A 23,684-nucleotide genomic window follows, 5' to 3' on the forward strand; every position below is an offset into this window, starting at 1 on the left:
CTCTCAGTCAAAGAAAAAGAGGAAAAACAGCGAGTGAGCAAGAAAGCATGAAATTAGGCACAACTTCATGCGGAACATGTCACACCGACGAACAATGTTGCTTGTTTCACTCTACCGTGCTTGCAGTCTTACTCTTTTCGCATATCCATTCGGTTGCCGCGCCATCAGAGACACGCGGCGCGAAATTCGATTTGTAAAGAAGCTTCGAATAATAAAATCGGTTACCTCGTAGGATTCTCGAATACTCTGTCAACGGAAGGCGGTAAGCATTTGTACCGACGATTCGTTGCGGATTACCCAAATACCCAAATATATGAATATATACCTAATATAGAATAAAGCATATTTTGTATTGTACATTGCGTAGTTTATATTTTCAATTTTTTCATATTGTACATTCTATATTTTATACTGCATTCCTTTTATTTTATATTTAATATTTTATGGTTAATACTATATGTTATAATATCTTACACTTTACATATTCAAATAAAGGCTGTTAAGTTAAATACTTTATTTATTATATTATTGAGCGGTTTTTGAATAGCATCCCAGCATTAGGGATATCCAGCCTTTTCCCTTGACTTTTGCAAGTCTCGTGAACCCAGATTTCCGTCACCTAGACATCTTTCATACAATTTTTTTCTTTCACATAATGGCTATGGTCATCGTCTGATGAAAGAGCAGTCTTTTACCCTCATGATCTTCATTCTTGCCTCGTTTTCCTGCACTCAGGGCCAACCCGTACACGCGGTTCACCTATTCACAGCAATGCTCATTGACGTTGACACTTTCCACTACCTATATAGTAATGTCTCCCTTACTGACGCTCGGATGGTCCCCAAAAATGGACAATTCGGGAAGAGGAGATATGATTATTCGAGCCTTGCGGTTTATTTTTATAACTGTTGACAATTTATAACTATAAAAACGAGCCGCAAGGCTCGAATAATCGTATCTGCTCTTCCCAAATTGTCCATTTTTGTGCACAATCTGAGCGTCAGTAAGGGAGACATTACTGTACTGTGAATTTCATGTTGTTTTCGATCGATGCTAGCGCACTGCTTGCTCAGCTCAAAACATGCCATCAAAAATGCTCACAACACCAATTCAAGGGCAAATACGTTTAAAGATTTCTGCTCAAAGCTCAGATAAAACAGCGAAGAATTTTGGCGCTCTTTCGGCCAATGTGAAATGCTATTGTAATCGCCGCCATTGCAAATGTTTTCGGTAATACATTTTATTTCCCATTGTGGGAAGCATCCTACGATGCGAAAGATTTCGCGTCGACCGAACGAATGCGCTGAAAGAGTGAGACCGCGAGCACGGCAAAGGTTTCTTGCCTGTGTGCACACTCTCAAAGAGTATCCGATGGGTATCGTTCTGTTTCTCTCTCCATCGTATCTCGTTCTCTTTCTATAGTATTTGCGCGGAGTTGCATGCGCAATAAAATGGTGGGGATATGCGAGCCAGCTTAGAGAGCACGAAAAGTGTGCAGGAGTATGACCCATGTACACTGGTCATGTTCTCGGCAAAGGGGATGGGGGTGGGGGGCACCATTTTTATTACAAGACTCGCTTATAGATTCCGGATTTAGCTACAATATGAGACATGCAGAAGTCCCTACATTCAAGAACCGTTTTCTCCCTATGCACAAGAACCTTCTTATCCCCCACCATTCTACTGCGCATCCAAATTCGCACAGTTGATTTAGAAAGAGAACGGAAGATGATCGAGAGAGACAAAACGAAACCAGCGGGCTCTATATGTGTGAACTCACACGGACGAGAAACCTAGTCCGTCTCACTTTAACGTGCTTGCGGTCTCGCTTTTTCCGCGCATCCGTACGCCTGGTGCTCTATCTGAAATACGCGGTTGGTTGGCTTTTCTTTTTGACAAAATATAGCTATCACTGTCATTCTCGATCGTCTGTTTACGTTTAGCTTTGCACGTTGCACTCGAAGTCATTTTAACTCCAAAAACGAGGCATTTCTTTCGGCCTACAATATATGAATAATTTCATCTTCATATGATTAATTGCATTTCATGCGTATATCATTGAGACTTATATAACGGTTATATTTTTAACGATACATAAAGTTAAAGTTACATAGGAAGGTACATACAATACGAAGTAATTTAATTTAACAGGAGACCGTTCGGTCGACAAACTCAGTTGTCGCGAACGAACGGTGTATATTCGTAGGGAACGGCAACGAAATGCGCAAGATAGTGGTGGGGGAAGGAGACTGCTCATGGCCCGTTCCCCGTGAACTTGCACGGTTCGTTCGCGACGAAGCTTGTCGTCAGACTGAGCAGTCACGTACCCTCACCCCTACCTTGCGCAGTCCGCGTTTGCGCATTTCGTTGTCCGTGACCTACGAATATTACATACGTACGCGTATGTACACCGTTCGTTCGTGTCAACTGATTGTGAGCTTGTCGACCGAGCAGTCTCTTATAGAATTAAATGTACTTCGTGTTGTATGTACTTTCTTATGTAACTTTGACATCTGCTCAACTTGTCAAAACATACCCTACGAACATATACGTTCGAAACATATCTTAATGCATTATATATCTTTCGCAAATACGCTGGACAATTTGGTTGCGAATCTTACCAGGCTACAAGTGCAAATCGAATATCGCACCGCGTGTTTCAGATGGAGCGCCAGGCATATGGATGCGCGGAAAGAGTGAGACCACAAGCACAGTAAAGTGAGCCAAACTACATTCAGGTCGGTGTAACTCGTTTCGCATGTGTTGTGTGCTGATATTGTGCTTTCTTGCTCACTCGCCATTTCCTCTCTTTGTCTTTGATTAAGAGGGCAGCAGTGGTAAGCTGTAAATCGTCAATCTAGCATATTTTACATTTATTTGCATTAATAGTAGTTTCCTTAAAAATTAATGCTAAGAACTTTTCCTACCAATTATAATAATTTTTTGCGGAGTTTTACAACTTTGTAAGCAGAGTAAATAATATACGTATTTGCAAATAAATTACAATTAATAATGTCATTTAATTAGCTTGTTAATTTTTTATTCCTGTTTTTCACAATTTGTAAATAAAACTTAATACGCATATTTGTACTTATATAAAGTTATGCAATAAATACATTGCTAGAAGGTTTTACGAAATGTATGGCTGATTTGGTGCATTTTCACTTAAATTGTGTATATATTACTGTATTCATATTTTAAATAATATTTGTATGTACATAATAGAAAATGTAGCATCGTAAGACATAACACATGTGACTAGAAGTTTCACTACAGATGGTATGATAGTGTACATAAATAATTTATGATTGTTGTGAAACTTGTTGCATTCTTTGTCTTTGTAGATCTATATAAATAGATTGTCTGTGTTCATCAGGATGAATAAGTTCTTCCGTATGTTGCCAACGCCATTTCTTTTCGCTTTCTTTAACGCGTCTATGGTCAATGTAACTGATAACACAACTTGTCGGAATCCATACGATGGCACTTATAATAATAACTGCCCCTACTATGTTGTCTTTTAAAAACCGCATGACCTTATTAATATTTATATCTTCAATAATATCCCAAAATCTTTCAACTACATCTTGAATTGTTTTTTCACAGATGCCCTAAAAATATAATTTTACATTTATGAAAGTAGTTTGTAATAACGTTAATTAATATTACCTTATTACAAAAGCCTTGAATGCATGGAGTTCCATCGGGTAAAATATCTTGAGGGTCTATGGGGAAACACGTTTCGTTCAAGCTCATTCTACAACATCTTTTACACGCATCTCCAACTGTAAATAAAAATTTAATATAAATGTCAAGATTTTACAGTATACTAGATAAATTAATAGTAATAAGTAATAAACTTACTTGTGTCACACATACAACTTTGCAAGCCTTGCGTTTCACAATATGGTATACACTTTCCGAGTCTACATTGACCTCTTTCAAGACAACCTGTTCCATCCTTCATAGGTGGAGATCTAGGGCATTCACTGGACGCTCCTGTGCAACGCGATTCTTGTTCACAAGTAGCATATTGTGCATCCCTACACTTCACACCTAGGGGCATGAATGCGCATCCTTGGCAGCATGGTGAATTCTTATCGCTAAAATGAATTTTTTATTAAATAATATTTGGAAATATTCCATAGACACAATGCTGCTATGTTTGTACCAATACGTCTGTAAAAGTGAATCACTGTTTTAAGGGAAAGCAAAAAAATTGTTTTGTTACATACCTACAAACTGCTCCTTGACTTCTGCGTAGTTTACAATTTTTATCACAACAAGCATCATTATCTTCGGTTCCAAGTAATCCTGCGTCGCATTCTTCGTCTCCTTCGACGCGTAGATTACCACAAAATGATTCTTCCGGTTCAGAAAAACAACGACCTGATTTTGCTTGTAAAACTTTCCGGATAGATCTTAAACTACAGGGTGAAAAACGCTGCACCCATCATAAATGGTATAATAAGTATTTTTTCTGTTTTTAGATTATACTACCCACGCTATAATAATTTACCTTATTATTGACATCGTATCCACTAACACTGTATGTATACATTAAGTACGAACCTCCTTGGCTAGCACTTGGACTGCATTCCTATAGTTTCACCATTTTACAATAATTAGGAATAGGTATGTCAGACGGAATTATTTTTATTTTTAATTACTAGAAATAAAAGAGTTCTTACCGTTACATCTGGATCGTGTTCAGAACCCCAATTATGCCCAAATTCGTGTGCAGTAACTAAATCAGCTTCTCTAGTAATCACCCTTTGTCCATAATGATTTCTACTAGAACTTAGTCCTGAATTAAGATACAGTGTATAGCCGTTCTTAAAATATTCTGTAAAAGTATGAAATAAATTTCATCTTAATATTTGTGGACAAAAAATATGTTCATACGAAAAAGCGTCTTTTAATATACCTGGTGTACAAATGCCACCCACTGAGTTTCTACGAGGTGAACCTACATATGCTAAGCCCAGTATACCACCTTCAAATTTTAAATCGGTGAATAAATGAGCTAAGCAAAAGTCTTTATGGCTATACTCCCGGCTAAATACCTAAATGCAACATAAATGGTACATTGTTGTGACTATAATAATAATTAATCATTACAAATGGAAATGGTGTAATGTTCATGTACCTCTAGCAATGTGCGCACATCCCATTTTTCTCTAACCATATTATAATGTGTTTCACCACCCCTTACGCGAGTTGGTTCACTATGAACAACGATTTTCTTAATAACGAAACCCATTCCTTTAAAACCGTCTTGTTCTTGCCGATCTTGCCATAAAGTGTCATTATAAATTTTATGTACTCTATCGATCAAGCTTATCTATAAAATATAAAGAAAATTGTTGTAAAACAAGATGAGATTAAAGAATCTTATACTTATGAACACTATACTTTTACCAAATAATTGATTGTTGTTTTTGTACTACTGGCACCCATTTCTTGATAAAAACGATAATCAGCAACCAGTAATAAAGGGCATCTTGTTTTTGTAGGTGTATATTCATATGTCTCCGTTTGTCTTTTTATTCTGAAATGTTTGTCTTCCATAAAATCAACTCCTTCTTTTATTACTTCCCCGTCATTTATTGGAATATCTGTATTATATATATACATATTGTACAAAAGCCGAACAATATATAACTGTCTGTAACAGAGAATTACTCACCTAATTCTTCTTTCACGTATCCACAAGTTTTAGGAGCACCATGAGTATGTCCTTCCCCATATTCAATATGTTCCCAACTTAATTTAACATCTGATGATTTATAAACAATCATTGTTTCGTTACCTAAATGAGGCAAATGCCTCCAAGATGGCTAAACATATTTTTGATTACTATAAAAATGAAAAACATGTTAATCTCATTAAAATGCGGTGTATGTAATACCTCAATATGAAATGTTTCATCAGCGATTGTAATACTGGCTGTAAGAATTCCATTATCAATATGTACTTGAGCATGAGAATCAATTTCACCAAACACACGCCCATGATAAAATCTTTCATGATCTGAAATATTAAAATATATGTTAGTAACAGTAGAAAAGTATATATTTCATAATTGTACACATATATTTCTACTGTTTTACCTAAATGTATAGTTTTTTCTTCTCCATCACCATTAACTTCGTACGCTTTGAATTTTGAATGAATCACTTCTCTTCTTGGCGTTAAAATTAAGCGGAAATACCTTGAGAAGTAAAGAATACAATATTTAGATACAAAAAGCTTAGTTAAAATAGTGATTTATAAATGATTATTATGATCTTACCGTCCATGAGAATAAAATTCCAATTCACTTATTTTATTATAAGGATGATAACTGTGTTGAATACCTCGTTTTATAATTTTGTGTTGTAAATGAGATGAATGAAGAGTTTCATAGTATTTTAAATTTCTATGAAGTCCATCTACAATGATATCTTTTTAAAAATAAATTGATCATATTAAAATTGCTTATACAATAATATAACGATACAATAGTAATAAAAAAAAACTTACTGCTGTTGTAAATAATAAAAGACATACAATAAATCAAAAGAGTAATTTGAATTTCCATGTCTAACACAAACGTTCTAAACTACTAAAACATTCGTGTTTTATTTTGAAGGAACTAATTTATATTATACATCTTTCACTCTTTCTATATTATCTCACAATTAGATAGGTGCTCTAAACAAGAAACTCATTATCAAAACATGATTCATGATGGTATCAGCTGATACCACAGTGGAAATAAGAGTAAGAGCAAATAAGAGTGCTACGCGCTCACGTCTACGGACTCACGCCTTGTGTACGATTTGCTCCGGTATAGTGCTGCATCAAGCGGCCAATGATAGAAATACATAGTGCGAATACAGATATGGTGCTGTTATAGTACGAACCATGTACCATGTGTGTCTCAAAAATATTTTACAATGTGGTAAAATGGGGTTTCTGAGATCATTCGAAGTAACTTTTTGCTTAGCAAAAATACAATCCGCGGCTTTATGTACAAGTTATTAACGAGAAACAGTGACCAATGAGAGGCGAGATCAGCTGTCGCGCGGCGGAAGCCCAGTTCCGCTTATTGGCTCAGTCGCCTTCCTGCGCTCGTTGATTGGGTCTCCTCGCGCCAGCTGAGCTCGTCTCTTATTGGTCAGTGTTTCGCGTTAATAACTCGTAAACAAAACTGCGGATTGTATTTTTGTTAAGGAAAAAGTGAAAATAAATACTATTATTAAATACTATTATAAAAATATAAGAGACTACGGGAAATAAAAATAAGTGTAGCTTATGTCGCTACAGTTCGCTGTTTTGCTTGCAATCAGTTTGGCTTTACTCAGAATAGTGGGAATGGTGTTGCATCGGCACATGGTTTAGCACAGTGCACCAAATGCGCATGCAAGTGAGCAGCCATATTGAATTTTAGTTCGTTCAAGTTTGCAGCTATATCAGGTAGCAGTCGAAAAAGTTAAAAAAGTCCCTCACTTTTCCCTATAGAGTTGGCGGTCCCTGGTTTAAAGCTTAGACTAGCTTAGACTTAGACCATATACTTATGCTCGAAAAAGTACACTCTGTACCCCCACTCTAATGTATAATAATTACGAATCTTATTACTGTATCCTCTATCCCATGTGCGATACATAACCTTACAGGTAAATAGAACATTTGAATACACGTGTATACAATCCATTTGCAGGACGTACCTAAATTAATACGGTAAAGTAATACGTTAAAGAAGCAAGATGCAGCATGACGATGTAAGTATGTTTCGCGTAACTTATTAAAAATTTGCGTTTAATCTAACCTTAAATTATTTCAGGTCGTGTGGAGTGTTATCAACAAATCTTTTTGTTCCTTTAAAGTAAAGTATGTATATTTAAGAAGAAAAATGTTAATCATTTACCAAACGTTCATCTCATTTGATGTTTTCGTTTTTCAGCACCAAAACACAGCGATTTTGTCGAAATGAATATAACCTTACAGGTTTATGTAGCAGGGCATCTTGCCCCCTTGCAAATAGTCAGTACGCTACAGTACGGGAAGAAAATGGCATTATTTACTTGTACATGAGGACTGCGGAAAGGTAAAAAAGTTGATGGTATTGTTACAACTCTAAGCTTTTCCGGTTTAATTATATTGAACGATATGTTATAGGTTGTGTTTAAATTTATATAAACATTCATAGTCTATGAAACGAGTTCATTGCTGTGTAATATCTCTTTGAAACCATTGATTTGCAGAGTACATTTTCCAAAAAATGCTTGGGAGAAAATCAAGCTTTCTAGAAATTTTGAAAAAGCTATATTTCAAATCAATGAAAATTTGTTATATTGGCCAGGTTTTATAAAAGCGAAATGCAAACAAAGATTTGTGAAAATTACGCAATACCTGATACGTATGAGAAAATTAAGATTACGAAGACAAAAACAAATTGTCCCAATACAAAGGAAAATTGAAAGAAGAGAAAGACGGAGAGAAGAAAAGGCTCTGGTTGCTGCAAGATTGGAAACAGCAATAGAGAAACAACTTATGGAAAGGTTGAAGCAAGGCATGGTATGTACATATGTTGAGTTTAATTATATCCGTGTAAGAATACTTACATTCTACATGATTATAGAATTATTAATTTTTTTTCCAGTATAATGATATTTACAATTTTCCACAAAAAGTATTTGATAAAGCTGTGGAAGCTGTTGAAGTTGAAGGCGAAAGCGAAGCTGAAAGCGAGCAGGAAGAAGAAAGAGAAGAAGCAATTGAGAAGGAAGTAGAAATGGAATTAGAAGCAGACGAGAAAAGAAGAGAAACCAACGAACCACATTATGTGGAAGCAGAAAGCGATGAAGATGATGATTTTGATGTCGATGAATTATCTATAGTAACTTTTATTTTCATAAATACATAAAATATTTCATTCTTTTCGGTTTCGTAATACACAGAATGTATTGAAAATCGTGGTACAACCGGGCAGGAGGTGATTCTACATGTAAAAATAGATCAAAGAAAAAGAATAACGGTATGGCATCTAAAGCTCCGTTTAAAAAAAAATCAGGTTGAAAAAATAATACTATTGAAAATCAAGTGACGTGTCTGGACATGCCATACCAATTCTACTTTTGGTCATACTACAAGATACGCGAACTTAACGTATCTTTCACGTTAGTTTTCTCAGAAACAAAGCCTTAAATGAAATAATGTTACTCCTTTGTTTCACTTTATTGCATGTAGAATCACTACCCGACTGGTTGTACCACAATTTTCGCTACACTCTGTATACATATGCATAGTTTAAAAGATGCCTACGATTTGATGTATCTGTTTCCATAGGGTGAGGATAGCGATTCAGGACGCAAAGAAGAAGTTGAATTGTCCAGTGATTTTGAATCTGATGCAAGCGATGTTGAAGTAATAAATTCAAATTTTGTATCTGTTTAAAGATGTATTGCAAGATACAATTGAGTTTAAATACGATGTATTGTTACAGGATATGCTACCTTCAACCAGTAAGAAAACAAAATCAGCAAAGGTCACAAAGAAGGGTAAAACTCAAAAGAAAGCTCGTCCGAAAGTTGAAATTGAATACGAAGTTGAAGACGACCTGCGACAGAAAGAACGAACGTGATACTTATTTTAATTAGATTAATTGCAATTGTATTTTAAATAAAATACTATTTCTACAATACTAAAAAATTCGTGTTACTTACGAGAACGAATCAGTCATTTATTCAGAACGTATCAGTCGTCAATAACGAAAAATTTAAAATTCGCGCCAATAGATAAGTGTTCAAAAGGAATATATGTATGTACACATATACATATGTAAGCATACGAATCATAGATGGCATTCGAATATAAAAAAATTGTGTGGACTAGCGTGGGACTAGCAGACGACATGTTTGTACACAAGAAATAAGGTAAACTTTTTCAATTTTTCTCATGAAAATTATAAATGGATATGGGTGAGTTGTGTTTACTGTCGTAACTATAGTTACATGAATAAGTTAAAATTGGTGGTTTTATTTGTTTTGTAACAATGCAGAAAAGCTATGTCATAAATGTACATTGCAGTACATATGTATGTACATGAGACCAATTATGCGTATACTGTGTATACTTGTTTACATACTTCATGTACGGTATACATATCATAATATACCAACAGACATAGACTTGTCTGGAAATGTATCATAATGATCTGCTGCAACGCTTGGATAAAATTTACATGTATCATGAAATAAACAATTGTCAGTCAAACACATATCTAACACGTTGTTATGCAGGTATTTTTATTCAAATAGAATAATTTTTTTTAATGGCATGCAATGTGTAGAGGCAGTAGGTGTACGATAACTCGCTGTCTGTCAAATGCATAAATTAGAGAAGCTTCTACATATGTTCAATCTTCGTATTGTGTAAACGAAGTTCGGTTATTTTATTACGAGCATCGTACAGACGTACTGAATTTCATTATAAATTGCCTGCAGCCATATGTCACGAACTCCGTGTTACCCGTCACAGTGCCTTTTGTTTGCTATAAATAGAAAAAGTAGGTTATCCCTAAAATCAATTCCGAAAATAGGACAGTTAACTGAATATGTTTATCGTTTTGAATATACCACTTTGCGGCAGTGAACTTATTTATTCCAATTTCTATCATCTCCTAAAAATACTCCTTCCCGTTTGTATACACAGTGATGCATTTTGTATAATTCACTTGATGCAAAGAATTTACATTAATTACTGTATATTAGCAAAGCAATATCCCATTGTGGTGTAATTACAATCGTGTTCTATGTCATTTGTTGCAATAGTGTACAATGATGGTTGAAAATGATTTCAATTAATAATTTCCTCAAATGTTGAAGGTATGAGATAATTATTCAAGGATTTCCCCTAAACAGAACATATAAAAATTGTAATACTATTGTTAAATGTTCTCCAGAAGATAGTTATTACTGAACAATTTGTACAAGGGTTTCAAACAACATTTGAATGGCGCATACAGATTAATATTGTATCTTTAATGTAATGTATGTCTTTCTATTTCAGGCATATTATGAACTCGAAAGAACACTAGGAAACTTTCAATCGTATTTAAAGTAAGGCTTTATTATGGTGGTAACGTAGCCAGAATCTCTGAAGGTTTCTTCTTACTTTGTATATCATCATGGAGCTAAACAATGTGGGAAGCAACAAGAACTCAATATATATGGCAATATCGCTTAAAAAATTATGTATAGCAACAGTGTCTTTGCCACTTGTTACTTTGTTAGTCTGTTTCATTACGGGATATATCTTCCAGCAGGATGACATTCATGAAACGCACTGTAGGGTACGATCATTGATATATTTGATACTACATTATATACTGATGGCTATTAATCATTAGAAATCTTTCTATTACACTTATTCTATACACACTATTTCTATAAGGAATAAATATTTTCAATTTAGGTCTATAATGTACTTCCATCGATATCAGCCATTACTGGTATTTCTCCGCAGAGATATTTGTGGCGTGTAACTATTGCATTACACATTGGTCCTCGCCTAATTATTGCTAGCGTTTACTACTCCTATTATTATAATATACTCAAAGCAATCGACGATGTAACTTTGAAGATTAAAGGAAGCAGACTTTTAAATTTATGTTATTGGCTCAGCATAGCAGAAGTGGCAACCTTGTGTGGTGTTACATACATCTCCAACAGAGAAAATTATTGTAAGTAAGATTATATATATATATATATATATATATATATATATATGTATTTACTCCTATTAGTTTCCTGACTCATGATTTTGTATCTAATAAAATTCTGTCCACAGCGGTTCATGAAAAAATCTTCATTGGCTTTATGATTAGTTCCTTGACATATATGTTAACAGCGGTAAGGCTGAGTCGCCTTATAACACCGAATGCACCAAGTCTTCAGTATAAACAGGCACTTTTTGTAACAAGTCTTATTAGTACTATTGGACTTATTGTGTTTTTCTTAAAACACAGACTGCTCTGCCATGATTTGGGTAAGAAAACTTGTATCTCTTTTGTATCGAAAATTATACATAATATATATATCTCGATAATGACTACATATGAAACTTATTATAATATTTTTTTTAACAGCATTTAGTTGGTTTTCCTTGTGCGAATATGTGATTGCCTCTGCAAACATGGGTTTTCATGTTACCGTAGTTCTAGACTTTCCCAAGGAACAGCTGGTTGTTGGGAATGGTTTACCAACCTTAAAGGTGGAATAACTCCTTATGATATTTTATATTTATCATTATCCTATTATTGTCATCAAAGTGCCTACTGCCACTGTCTGGAAGTGCTATTGCCAAGAGTTAAAAGTATGTATGTCATATTATATAATGCTGAGTATCCACTGGTAAATACTGTTGAAAACTTTTTAACAAAACATCTTTCTATGCAAACAGGTTTAAAATAGTTCGTACCAAACATTTTATATGTACAGTGGTTTCGATGATAAACAGTGTGCTTATATCCAATATAAGCTGAAAGTAAAAATTTCACATAACTATCGCTTCTAAATTTCTCTTATTTTCCAAATAAATATAGACATTGCAAAGAATCTAATTACTTGATTTGATAAAGGACAAGTTATGTTTATTAATTTCTTCACTATTGTCAGATAATCAGTTTGCGATGACTGTCATTGCTATTCTAAATTCTTGAGAAAAGTCTCTTTCGTTCATTTATGGTAAATGTCAATTATTCTGATTATTTATGCACTATGTCCAGGCGATGTTAGAGCATGCATCAATATAATGTATATCGAATTTTTAATAATTGATTATGCTCCCCATACAGGAGTCTTTCTTCCATAGTTTTTAATTTTTTTTACCGTCGTTTTTCTTTTTATTATCTACTGAATATATACGTTTATTTTAAAATTTCGAAATTTATTGTACTGGTAAGAATAACATGATACAGAAATTATTTTTTTCGCAACGATCTTAAATCTCGCTCATCTTTCCTACAATGGTTATAATCAAAAGATATTGAAATTTGGATGCTACATTTATATACACATGCAACAAATATTTCTTACATCCAACTATCTAACCGAAACGACAAAATGTCGACAAGTGTTCAAAAATTTTTTACATATTGAGTGGATACACAGAAGAATGATGCACAAAACAAAAATTTCTCCGATTGACTCATGTTTACTTTAACAAAAACAAACAAAAAAAGTGAAAAAAAAGAGAAAGAGAAAAACCAGTTTGACTATATGGTACACTCTAAATAGCTTTTTTTTTGACAACATAAATTCTGATGTTGTTTATTTTGAACTAAAACACAAAATAGGTATCTTCCAGTTATTTTCGAAATAATCGACAATGGCACAATTAAAATGCTAAAGCAAAGAATCTAGCGCTTCCAAAGTATGGCATTGGTATCTTCCCAGGCAATGAAATCTTTAATGGCCTTTTAGGTAGTGGAAACTTGTAGCGATACTAGAGAAATATGTATCCTACATCCGAACAATATAAAATATTACAGAGTCAAAAGAAACGAAAAGAATTAGGATGTCTGATTTCTGTATATAGTTTTTGTTTTTGAAAAAGTAAGTGCGAGCAATGGTAATAAAAGGGAAAGAGAAGGTCACGGCGAAAGCTGTTTTACAAAAATAATTTTAAAGTTGCTTCTGTAGAGGTTTTCCGTAAAGTGAGAATTCTAGTCAATAATATATTCTAGTCGTCGTGTTTTGATTTATTTGTTTAAAAATATTGTTACATGACATCATGAATTCTAATGCATTGTTAGTATGTAGGATGCATTTACATTGGCATGACTTTCATGTTTTATGAGGGTACATGCTTTACGTATGAAATAAGTGTACGCAATTTTAATTTAAGGTACTGTAGTAATATTGTCTAACATTGTACAGCTGTATATCATCAATATACATATTTCATTGTGTATAAGTAATACAACACGATTCGTACAGTATGTAAAACATAAAACAATCGAACTATAACAGATTGTTCTGAACAAAGGTAACTCGTCCGATGGAACGAATCGTTACAGTATTATGTTGTGGATGTGAAAATTAATGCTTATGTTTCTATTTAATGTACGACTTGTGAGTGCAGCGACGATAACTATCGAAACTATAATTGGCGTACGTATGGTAACAACGTTAATAGAGAAAGAACATATAACATATGAAATCAATATTTATCTTGTATTATACAATGTATTCCTGACCAAAGCTCAAATAACGTCCAAAATTGTACAACAACATTGTGGAATTCGAATAATTGTTCGCATAAAATTTTACATTTGAAAACCAGTATACTTTGTCAAAGTTTCCATGCTTCACTTTGAGCATTGAACACAACAATATGAAACTGAATGGAACGCAATGAAACGCAGTGAAATGGAATGAAACGAAAAGAAACGAAACGAAATAAATATGTGATAAAACACATTGCTTTAGACGACCGAATCAGTTTTATAAATTCGTATAAATGCTACTAACGCTTACAAACGCTAGGTGAATGCGCGTATCACACAGTGTTACAGCAGTGTGTGACATATTATTGACAAAATGTGTCCTGTACACATGTTTTCATTGCAGATACTGACAAAATAGATCCTTGATAACGTTTGCGTAGGGGTGTCATTATTGCATATTTTTCATATCTCTGTTTTCGAGTTTCTTCTTCTTCTTCATAGTGAAAGTAATTGTTCGACTGTTCAATTGTGTTGAACCCTTTGCCTTGGAATAGATAGAAATATCATCAAAAATTCTCCCTAATTGACCTCCAGCTTGTACACAGAAATAGGCAATTTGGGAAGAGGAGATACGATTATCCCAGCCTTGCGGTTCGTTTTTATAGTTACCAACTGTATCGTCAACAACTATAAAAACGTGGTGCAAGGCTCGAATAACCGTATCCCCTCTTCTCAAATTTCTATCTATTTTTGTGTACAAGCCGAGGGCCAATTAAGGAGAATTTACTGTATTTTTCATTTCTTTCTGCCAATATATGGCTTCCTAATAATATTTGGAAATCTTTTGGCTTTTAATAACCAGTTTAGACTTGTTTGTAACCACAATGGAGAAACAGTTAGTTTCTCTTGATGTAACTTTTAAACATTCGAATCCGTGCCAAGTGATGTATTCACAATACCATCATCCATCAACATGCATACCTAGATACAATGTGCGTTCATCGTATTTGCGTGAAATTTGTCGTGCTACATGGAAATCTTCAACTAGTTCACGATGTACGCGCTTAGCCGATTTTATTTATTTTCCTCGTACTCTCCGTGCAATCATTTTTTTTTGCATTTATTTATAGCAGACGTTTTTCTTGTTTGAGGATAGTTCAGTGAATATTTAACGAATATCTATGGATATGTGTAGCATGCTTACGAGTAGGGCAGTCTAAATATGATATCTACGTGCTGCGGACTCTAAAATTAAAACTATCCTAAAAGTACAGTAGTGGTAAATCATTTCAAAGAGTTTGCAAAAACGATTTATTATATACCGTATTGCACATACACACACACTTATATATACATATATACATATATATGTATATATGCATACATACACACATATTATATACATAGAAACGTACGTACGTATAAGTAGAGCGTTGAGAAAGCATTGTGACTTATTATTATTTGTTAGTTGCAATAACAAAAATAATAAGAGGAATAATAAACGTAACGATAGTGATAGTGGTAATGATGATGATGACGATAATGATAATGATAATGATGCCGATGATGATGATGATGATGATGATAATGATGATGATAATAACCGTAGTAATCACAGTAATCTTAACGATAATATTAGGCTGGTACTTATTTTGTAATATAGTTTAACGCGACACTCTCGGGTTGCATTACAGCGGCCCGAAAAGATAAAGAAGCCTGATAGGGTTTATGTGAAGTGTCGCATGTATAAGTGCCAGTACACTATACAAAGTTAGATCTCTTTACCATCGAGCATGATCACTCGGACAAACAAACGATTACGATGTTTACGCGATGTACCAAGTACATTCGTTGCGATTCCATCGTTACCATCCGGTTTTGAAATGCTAACAATTCGAATGGTTCGGAACGACACGAACAATTCGTACGATCCCATTTTCCTCGAATCTATTCTACGCGTTATATCGGATTTATAGTGCAATTTCACTTGCGAGGGTACCGCGCGACCTTAGGTGGCTGCCTGAAAGATACTCGTAGGTCAATCAATGGGTTGACATAGTGCAACGCGACACAAAGTAACCTTGACACGTGTCAGAATCTTTATTTAATTGATGTCAGCTACTTGGCACGACAACTCTGTCACGAATTAGGTTGAATGTCTCCTGCGGTTGAAACGGAGGCGTTTATTATTGTATGTAAAGCGTTCTCGAGCAGAGCGACTACACCGAAAAACTACAATGTAATTAACAATTATGTTTACAATAGATTTAAGCCGACTGCGATGCGGGGATGAAGGGAGGTATCGATAATCGCTTGACTCGCACCTTATTCCGAGCAACTGTATGTTGCATTATTATTATTATTATTGTTATTATTATTATTATTATTATTATTACTATTATTATTACTATTATTACTATTATTATTACTATTAGTATTATTACTACTACTATTGTTATTATTTTACGATACGATTGTATTAATAATAATGCAAGTAAGTACACGAGGTGAATACCTCTCTAAAGATAGAGCGATACGTTAGGTACGACGAGTCTACGATCAAAGGCGCACCATAGTCAATGTAGGATGACTTTCTGTCGCGATCGTCATTTAAGATATCAAGTACCGAATTGCTTGGAACCGCGGAACATAGCATGGTTCCGCGAACGCGCGCTGTGCTCGCGCGCATCGCGATCATAAGTTTCTCCTATGGATATCATTATCTACACGTCAATTTTTCTCGTTACACGCATGCCTGCACCGTTAGCGCTTCAAACGCTATCAATAGCTTTTTATTACCACTTGAGTATTATACATAACGAGTATATTAATAGCGAAACTTTTGGAAGAACAAACTTCAAAGCTAACACGAACGATTAACGTATAACGCCGGGAAAAACGTACGAGCATGTTAGAAAGATGCGTTCACACTCTCTGAGTGACTACTAATGAAGAATTAGCGAGAGAAAAATTGATGAAAATCTTAAAACGACAAAAAAAAAAAGAAGAAGAACTACCGACTCGATTTTTAGGAAATCGACGATACCCCCGCGACGCGATTAATAGTTCTCTAGAGTATAGTAATATTTGGTTGTGAACCGATGTTATCTTTTACGTGATTGTTATCTCTAAACAAAGTATATATTTTTTGTCTTTGTGTAAACGATTTAGGAAGTTTGCGTGCAAAGAACGAGCCTCGTATATAGTATTTATAGCACTTTTTGTATAGTTCAGACTTTATTGAACTGAATCGAACACACACAGCAATAATGACACTATTATGAAACCGACTATGAAAAGCAACAAGAAAGAAAATAATAAACATATCGAAACGAGGGTATAAACGACTCGTGGGAAAGGCAACGGTAATTTTCGCGAGATATTCGCTTCGACGACGAAACACGCTCTTGTACGGCGAAAAATTAGAAAAATGCTTCGGTCTGCTGTTCGCCGAGTCAAGGAATCCGGAAAGAAATTTGTACGCGGATATTCTTGCTACCAGCTCGCGGATGTTATTCCTGGGCGCATATTTTTCAACATAATTTTGCTACCGAAACACTTTTTCTGATTTTAGACGAACGAACGAACGAACGAACGAACGAACGTAAAAACGGATTTCACTTCTTCGACACGAGATTAATTCCAATGACCGATGGTTCTGTGATAATAAGCATAAATGGCTGTCTTACGTTTCTACGATGGTTTATCGGGTATTTAGCTGTTCTTGCATCGGGTACTTGAAATTCGAGGTATATGTACGTTGTCGCTGAAATGCACCTTTCTTTGTCTTCGGAACAGCATCTACTGGGCAACGAGAGAAAAGCTTTTCGCGATTTCTCCGAGGCGGCTTGATTTTGTTCGATTCCGCGTAATCCTTCGCGCAGCTCTTCTCGTTCGAAATTCGTGATCCAATTTCGGTGTCGTAAAGAACATTTACTATTACATTTTACTATTCGGAAACGACGATTGATGGATACGATGCAAGAACCAAAGACACGATTTCGTCGGCCAATATTTCAATATTGACTATTGAATATTGATATTATATTATTATTATTATTATTATTAATATTGATATTATTAATATTGGTAATATTGATATTATTATTATTATTAATATTGATATATTATTATTATTATTATTAATATCGATAATATTGATATATTATTATTATTATTATTAATATCGATAATATTGATATATTATTATTATTATTATTAATATCGATAATATTGATATTATATTATTATTATTATTAATATTGATAATATTGATATTATATTATTATTAATATTATTGATAATATCGAATATCGAAAGCCGCAAAGTTGCATAATTGTTGCGACGATTGCGCGAGAATTGTGTCGAAAAATTGAGATTTGATTCCGTGAATGTTGCTCTAATTTTGACGAAGTTTGCGGAAGTGGAGATTGTAAGGAGCGAGGGTATTGCGGAGAAGTACCAAACTAGTGTATACCGTAACCGTAACCGTAATCGTAACCGTAACCGGACAATTTCCCCGAGGGGGGACAAGAAAATTGAATAAACTTTGCTTCTGTAGAATACATTTCGTTGTTTCGAGTATTGTAGTCGTAGGCGTAGGTGGTAGCCCGATCGATCGAAATTTTCTATTATTTCGAAACAACCCTCTTATACACATACTTCCACAGAGTAGCCGCATACATACGAATAAATAGGTATACCTGGAGTGAAGTACATGCTGCTATTATTTTTGTAGATTGATTTACAAGATGAGATTGACAAAAATATACAAATTCCACAAACATTTGGTTCCGTTATTAATTTATGTTACAGAAGTTCCATCAGTCTCGATTAGAAAGACGTACCTTCGTTGCGTTAACGGCGGCGGCCGCCGCACAAAGTTCGCGGACTATATAGTTATAAAATAATTGTTCCCAGATTCGTTATACATTAATATTATTTATTATTATAATATTACTATAATATTATATATTATAATATTAATATTATAATATTATATTAATTAATATTATAATATTATTATAATATTATATATTATAATATTAATATTATAATATTATTATAATATTATATATTATAATATTAATATTATAATATTATTATAATATTATATATTATAATATTAATATTATAATATTATTATAATATATATTATTGTTATAATATTATATATTATTTATATATTATTACATTAAACCCAGACCTGTACGAAACAGGCGTTCACGCGCTCCATAGATTAGACATAATTCTTCGACTTGTATTCTAATTCTTGTAGGCTAACATGTACGTGTACGTAACATAAATTGAATTGACACGTAACTTGCGGCGATCTGTAATTCTTTATCACCTCGGCCGCGTATTCGATTCTCTTCTCTTGCACGCATCTTTGAACGCGTCGCGTCTCGGCTCGGCTCGTCCCGTACGCACGATCAATTCGAGCGAAAGTGATCGAGTATATGACGCCTGATGAAAACTTTGGCGTGGTTGCCGAAGGTAATTGAACTCTGTTGACCCTAACGCGCAGAGAACGAACGCGAGAAAACGGACTGAGAAAGCGCGACAATGACAGAGACTTTTCTGCAATTATTACGGGAATATCGATCGCATCACGAAACCTTGTCAATTATTAGAAACGTCGCGTCTACCATCGACTCCTGATTTTCCAACGTCTTGCTTCTATTTATGGAAACGGGATAATTTATCATTTTGTTGCACTTGTTATGCGAGGGCCGTCTCATCTACAACTGTATAACTGGTCCAGCCAACGCAGCCTGCACTACGATCAGAGCGATTTCTCGCAGAAACGAGCTATCAGATTCGAACTCTCTCTCTCTCTATGGTGTCCCAAAAATGTCTCGCAATCCGGGAATGGCGGGTTCCTCGGATCATTCGAAGCAACTTCTTCCTTTACAAAAATGTCCTCCGACGCACCGTTAACGAGTTATCAACGAAAAACAGTGACCAATGAGAGGCGAGTACGGCTGACGCGAGGCGGCCCAGCCAACCAGCGCGCGAAGCCCGGTTCCGCTCATTGGCTCGGTCGCCTCGCGACAGCCGAGCTCGCCTCTCATTGGTCACTGTTTTTCGTTGATAACTCGTTAACGGTGCCTCGGAGAAAATTTTTGTAAAGGAAAAAGTTGCTTCGAACGACCCGAGGAACCCGCCACTTTCGGATTGCGAGACATTTTTGGGACATCCTGTATATCTATCTATCTCTACTAATCCTGCAGCACTTGATATATGTAGTCATTAGCAACGGTGTACACTTGCAAGCTTCACTGCTACTTTTGAGAATTCGTGTAACACGTACATGGACGCAATCCTTACATTCGTGCGTTCTACACGTTTTTCTTCTTCTTTGGGAGAAATATCAAGATTGTTTTGTTACAACACGCGTTACCGAAAGTTTAGAGCCAATTCGTTTCTTCAATTGATTGGAGGATAGGCTCTGCATTTTGTTGGTCGACAGTGACGAATCCTTCGAATACGACATAACTTGATGGTTGCCGCTGTCGCCACCGCAAGTTTCTCGCGCAGCGCCTGCAAAATAACGATCCCCGATTATGTACAAGACGAAATTACAAGAGTTCAATAGGTCGGGTGAAGCGTGAAGCGTTTACCGGGACAAGTTTTCTCGAAGCTGGTCGTATCATTTTTTGAAAGATATTCTTCCATTTTGACCGATTTGTCGACATTGATAGCACTTTTTTTGGCGGTATTCGTGTCGTTTCGTCGATAAAATTTCTTCGTGTTCTTCTCGTTTAGGATAAGATCACGATCTGCAGAAACTGTGTTGGCGCAGTTGTTACAGTGCCATACGATTCTAGGATCGTAAACATCGATGTCTACCACAGGCGGTTGGTGACACAAAGGATGGTAAACTTCTTGACAGTCTTGACACTCCAATAAAATCAGCGGTCCCAATTTTGCTCCGTTACATATCTTTTATAATACGAAAACAACGATAACAATTATAATTATTATTATAACTATAATAATAATAAAAATAGTTATAGTTATAGTATTATTATTATAGTTATAATAATAATAATAATTATTATATATATTAATAATATTAATATTATTATTATTATAACTATATAGTTATAGTATATTATTATAGTTATAATAATAATAATATTAATATTATTAATATATATATAATAATAATAATAATAATTATTATTATTATAACTATAATAATAATACTACATAACTATAATAATATACTATAACTATAACTATATAGTTATAACTATAAATATAACTATACTATAACTATAATAATAATAATAATTATTATTATTTAATCAATGCGCGAAGATCCCCGTATGACAATAACATGACAATATGTCGCACAAATAGGATATCTAAAATAAGCAAAGAAGAAAGAAAAGAAGTGATACGATAAATGATAAAATAAGCGATCGAGATATTAACGTGAAAACGGAGAAAACGAAAGAGAATAATACAGTATGAGATCGTTGGAACAAAAACATCTTTTGGATATAATGTGTTACGATATAATATATGTTGAATATAATATAATATAAAATAATATAGTATTACGTACACGCGTGTGTATAAAAGTCGAAGGAACGGTAAACCGAGTTAACAATTCAACGCGAAGAAACGAATAAAAACCTTGCAAAAAAGTCCGTCCCCCGATCCTTCATCCGGAATGGATATCCTCGGAATATCCGCCGTCTCGCTAAAATGGTCAACTTTAACTTCCTCCTCGTCGGACGACTTGAACAGCTTGTAATCGTTCGTCGCGGCATTATCGAGCGCTCTCCGAGATTTCCAAACGGATTCCGCCTCTGTCTCGTTGTCGAATATTCTCGTCGATCTCCCGTCGCTTTTTATCGGGTCGTTCGCGAAAGCCGATACGTTTGCGGTTTTCTTCGCAGCATTATCATCCTTTCGCGACGTCGCGTCGTCTTGCCTCCCGGATTTGCCGATGGCAAACGTACTTTCGCGGGGCTTCGCGTTCCGATCGAATTTCTGCGGCATCCTCGCTCTTAAAGTTCTCTCAAAACCGTACACCTTCTCGATGCTCGTGTCCAAAATTTCATAAAGCTTATCCGCGCTATCGATATCCGTCGAACGCAGCAACGCCAGAGCGTCGGTGAAATCTTTGGTGTCGACGTTGCACGAGGTCAGGGAGGAAGACGCGTCTTCCGCGTCCTCGTACATTTCCTAATCCGACGGCGGCGATATCGTGCGATAAGCACGATGTTCTCCGTCGAACGTTGTATCGCAGCTTTTTAGCTAACGTTCAATTAACCAACGGCACGGAAAGCGAAGAAACATACCGAAACCTCTGGACCAACAAAAGCTTTGCTTCTCCTAATTTCTTCTCATCGACGATTGGTAATGGCGATCGGCGCTGAGAGACGAAAGATCAGAAAGTGTTGTAACGTACTCGAAGAGTACGAAAAATTGTACCTTTCCGGATCGAAATGAAACGACACGAACGTCGACTCGAACAGCAAACACTCGACACACTCGACACACTCGACGAACTCGATTGCGACGATTCTGCATCGAGCGAATGTTAACGTCGATAATGGAAGCGGAACACCTCTGGATCTGGATGGAGACGTTCATTGCGGAACGTTCGAAATCGGAGTATGTAGATACTTATGTACGTATGTAGGTAATTGATATTTCTCAACTGGAACTTGTTCTGCTAGTGGCTGCGCTATTCATCTATACAGGGTGTCCCAAAAATGTCTCGTAATCCAGAAATGGGAAGTTCCTGGGGTTATTTGAAGCAACTTTTTCCTTAGCGAAAATGCGATCCGCGGCTTCGTTTACGAGTTATTAGCGAGAAACCGTGACCAATGAGACGCGAGATCAGTTAACGGGAGATCAGTTGACGCGAGACGGCCGAGCCAATGAGCGGAACCGAGCTCAGTGCGCTCGTTGGCCGGGCCGCCGCGCGCCAGCCGAGCTCGCCTCTCATTGGCCACGGTTTTTCGCTAATAATTCGTAAACGAAGCCGCGGATCGCATTTTCGCAAAGGAAAAAGTTGCTTCGAATCACCTCAGGAATCATCCTCTCGCAGATTGCGAGACATTTTCGGGACATCCTGTATTACGCGTTACTAAGAAATGTCTCCTAGGAAATGAAATTCGATTCTTGAGCGTTATTCGTTGGTCCCGCAATAAGATCTATCGATCGAGAATGTTTTCTATCGCTACGGGGTAGTAAGTAATTAACATGCTTCGATACATTTATATTTTCTACAAATAATATGTAATATCACAGTACATTTAGAAGTTCACGAAAGTTTTGTTTTCTCGGAATCGTAAGACGTTTCATCGATACAATTAATATCGCGATATTTTCCCTAGAACGTTTTATTTAAATTTTGGATACTTTCTTAAGCTTTTTCATAACAACTTTTTTGGTATTTTCAGAACTTCCGTTCAGATAAAATTTAGATAAAAAGATTTAACCC

The 23,684-nt window shown here is 35.4% G+C and overlaps 4 protein-coding genes and 2 long non-coding RNA genes across 11 annotated transcripts; 3 read left to right on the forward strand and 3 right to left on the reverse strand.

The window, feature by feature from the left end:
• Window positions 1-345: 345 nt before the first annotated feature.
• On the reverse strand, window positions 346-2,801 carry LOC143259650 (uncharacterized). Its single transcript, XR_013033668.1, has 2 exons — window positions 2,622-2,801; window positions 346-759 (listed from the first exon to the last, which is right to left on the reverse strand). It is a non-coding gene; the product is annotated as an uncharacterized LOC143259650 (long non-coding RNA).
• On the forward strand, window positions 1,887-4,242 carry LOC143259651 (uncharacterized). 2 transcript variants are annotated; one of them, XR_013033670.1, is made up of 3 exons: window positions 1,887-2,837; window positions 3,607-3,787; window positions 3,970-4,242. It is a non-coding gene; the product is annotated as an uncharacterized LOC143259651 (long non-coding RNA). The 2 variants fall into 2 exon arrangements; XR_013033669.1 differs by having other exon boundaries at window positions 1,887-2,738.
• Tace (ADAM 17-like protease Tace) lies at window positions 3,014-6,817 on the reverse strand. Of its 2 annotated transcripts, none has more exons than XM_076522893.1 (14): window positions 6,526-6,817; window positions 6,296-6,434; window positions 6,114-6,214; window positions 5,912-6,033; window positions 5,690-5,840; window positions 5,422-5,618; window positions 5,150-5,344; window positions 4,928-5,066; window positions 4,692-4,846; window positions 4,520-4,600; window positions 4,236-4,444; window positions 3,865-4,103; window positions 3,670-3,785; window positions 3,014-3,611 (listed from the first exon to the last, which is right to left on the reverse strand). In XM_076522893.1, exons 1-14 carry the CDS (start codon window positions 6,581-6,583, stop codon window positions 3,303-3,305), a joined length of 2,211 nt encoding a protein of 736 aa, XP_076379008.1. In that variant the 5' UTR covers window positions 6,584-6,817; the 3' UTR covers window positions 3,014-3,302. The 2 variants fall into 2 exon arrangements, with proteins under 2 accessions (XP_076379008.1, XP_076379007.1); XM_076522892.1 differs by having other exon boundaries at window positions 6,296-6,446.
• Window positions 6,818-7,403: 586 nt separating this feature from the next.
• Window positions 7,404-9,696, forward strand: Rbm13 (RNA-binding motif protein 13). Its single transcript, XM_033482317.2, has 7 exons — window positions 7,404-7,766; window positions 7,829-7,875; window positions 7,949-8,092; window positions 8,250-8,562; window positions 8,648-8,884; window positions 9,334-9,411; window positions 9,491-9,696. Exons 1-7 carry the CDS (start codon window positions 7,752-7,754, stop codon window positions 9,626-9,628), a joined length of 972 nt encoding a protein of 323 aa, XP_033338208.2. The 5' UTR covers window positions 7,404-7,751; the 3' UTR covers window positions 9,629-9,696.
• A 127-nt stretch (window positions 9,697-9,823) lies between these two features.
• LOC117227235 (post-GPI attachment to proteins factor 2-like) lies at window positions 9,824-19,001 on the forward strand. 4 transcript variants are annotated; one of them, XM_033482318.2, is made up of 5 exons: window positions 9,824-9,920; window positions 11,056-11,338; window positions 11,461-11,728; window positions 11,836-12,033; window positions 12,134-19,001. In XM_033482318.2, the coding sequence occupies exons 2-5, from the start codon at window positions 11,174-11,176 to the stop codon at window positions 12,265-12,267; spliced, it is 765 nt and encodes a 254-aa protein (XP_033338209.1). In that variant the 5' UTR covers window positions 9,824-9,920; window positions 11,056-11,173; the 3' UTR covers window positions 12,268-19,001. The 4 variants fall into 4 exon arrangements, with proteins under 4 accessions (XP_033338209.1, XP_033338210.1, XP_033338212.1 ...); XM_033482319.2 differs by lacking the exon at window positions 9,824-9,920 and adding an exon at window positions 9,997-10,286; XM_033482321.2 differs by lacking the exon at window positions 9,824-9,920 and adding an exon at window positions 10,332-10,552.
• Window positions 19,002-19,358: 357 nt separating this feature from the next.
• LOC117227226 (integrator complex subunit 12) lies at window positions 19,359-23,153 on the reverse strand. Its single transcript, XM_033482299.2, has 3 exons — window positions 21,863-23,153; window positions 20,839-21,160; window positions 19,359-20,758 (listed from the first exon to the last, which is right to left on the reverse strand). The coding sequence occupies exons 1-3, from the start codon at window positions 22,412-22,414 to the stop codon at window positions 20,589-20,591; spliced, it is 1,044 nt and encodes a 347-aa protein (XP_033338190.1). The 5' UTR covers window positions 22,415-23,153; the 3' UTR covers window positions 19,359-20,588.
• Window positions 23,154-23,684: the final 531 nt, after the last annotated feature.

Source organism: Megalopta genalis, chromosome 6 (genome assembly GCF_051020955.1).
Source record: "Megalopta genalis isolate 19385.01 chromosome 6, iyMegGena1_principal, whole genome shotgun sequence".
NCBI lineage: Eukaryota > Metazoa > Arthropoda > Insecta > Hymenoptera > Halictidae > Megalopta > Megalopta genalis.

Excerpts from the sequence above, each read along its gene's own strand:
- Tace (XM_076522892.1), bottom strand. The coding sequence starts at position 6,583 with ATGGAAATTCAAATTACTCTTTTGATTTATTGTATGTCTTTTATTATT. Across the intron at positions 5,345-5,421 it reads AAACAACAATCAATTATTTG|ATAAGCTTGATCGATAGAGT; the intron begins GTAAAAGTATAG and ends TATATTTTATAG. Across the intron at positions 4,601-4,691 it reads AACACGATCCAGATGTAACG|GAATGCAGTCCAAGTGCTAG; the intron begins GTAAGAACTCTT and ends GTGAAACTATAG.
- LOC117227226 (XM_033482299.2), bottom strand. The coding sequence starts at position 22,414 with ATGTACGAGGACGCGGAAGACGCGTCTTCCTCCCTGACCTCGTGCAAC. Across the intron at positions 21,161-21,862 it reads GGGACGGACTTTTTTGCAAG|ATATGTAACGGAGCAAAATT; the intron begins GTTTTTATTCGT and ends GTATTATAAAAG. Across the intron at positions 20,759-20,838 it reads CTTCGAGAAAACTTGTCCCG|GCGCTGCGCGAGAAACTTGC; the intron begins GTAAACGCTTCA and ends GTTATTTTGCAG.
- LOC117227235 (XM_033482318.2), top strand. The coding sequence starts at position 11,174 with ATGGAGCTAAACAATGTGGGAAGCAACAAGAACTCAATATATATGGCA. Across the intron at positions 11,339-11,460 it reads TTCATGAAACGCACTGTAGG|GTCTATAATGTACTTCCATC; the intron begins GTACGATCATTG and ends TTTTCAATTTAG. Across the intron at positions 11,729-11,835 it reads CTCCAACAGAGAAAATTATT|CGGTTCATGAAAAAATCTTC; the intron begins GTAAGTAAGATT and ends TTCTGTCCACAG.
- Rbm13 (XM_033482317.2), top strand. Across the intron at positions 8,885-9,333 it reads ATGTCGATGAATTATCTATA|GGTGAGGATAGCGATTCAGG; the intron begins GTAACTTTTATT and ends CTGTTTCCATAG. Across the intron at positions 9,412-9,490 it reads CTGATGCAAGCGATGTTGAA|GATATGCTACCTTCAACCAG; the intron begins GTAATAAATTCA and ends GTATTGTTACAG.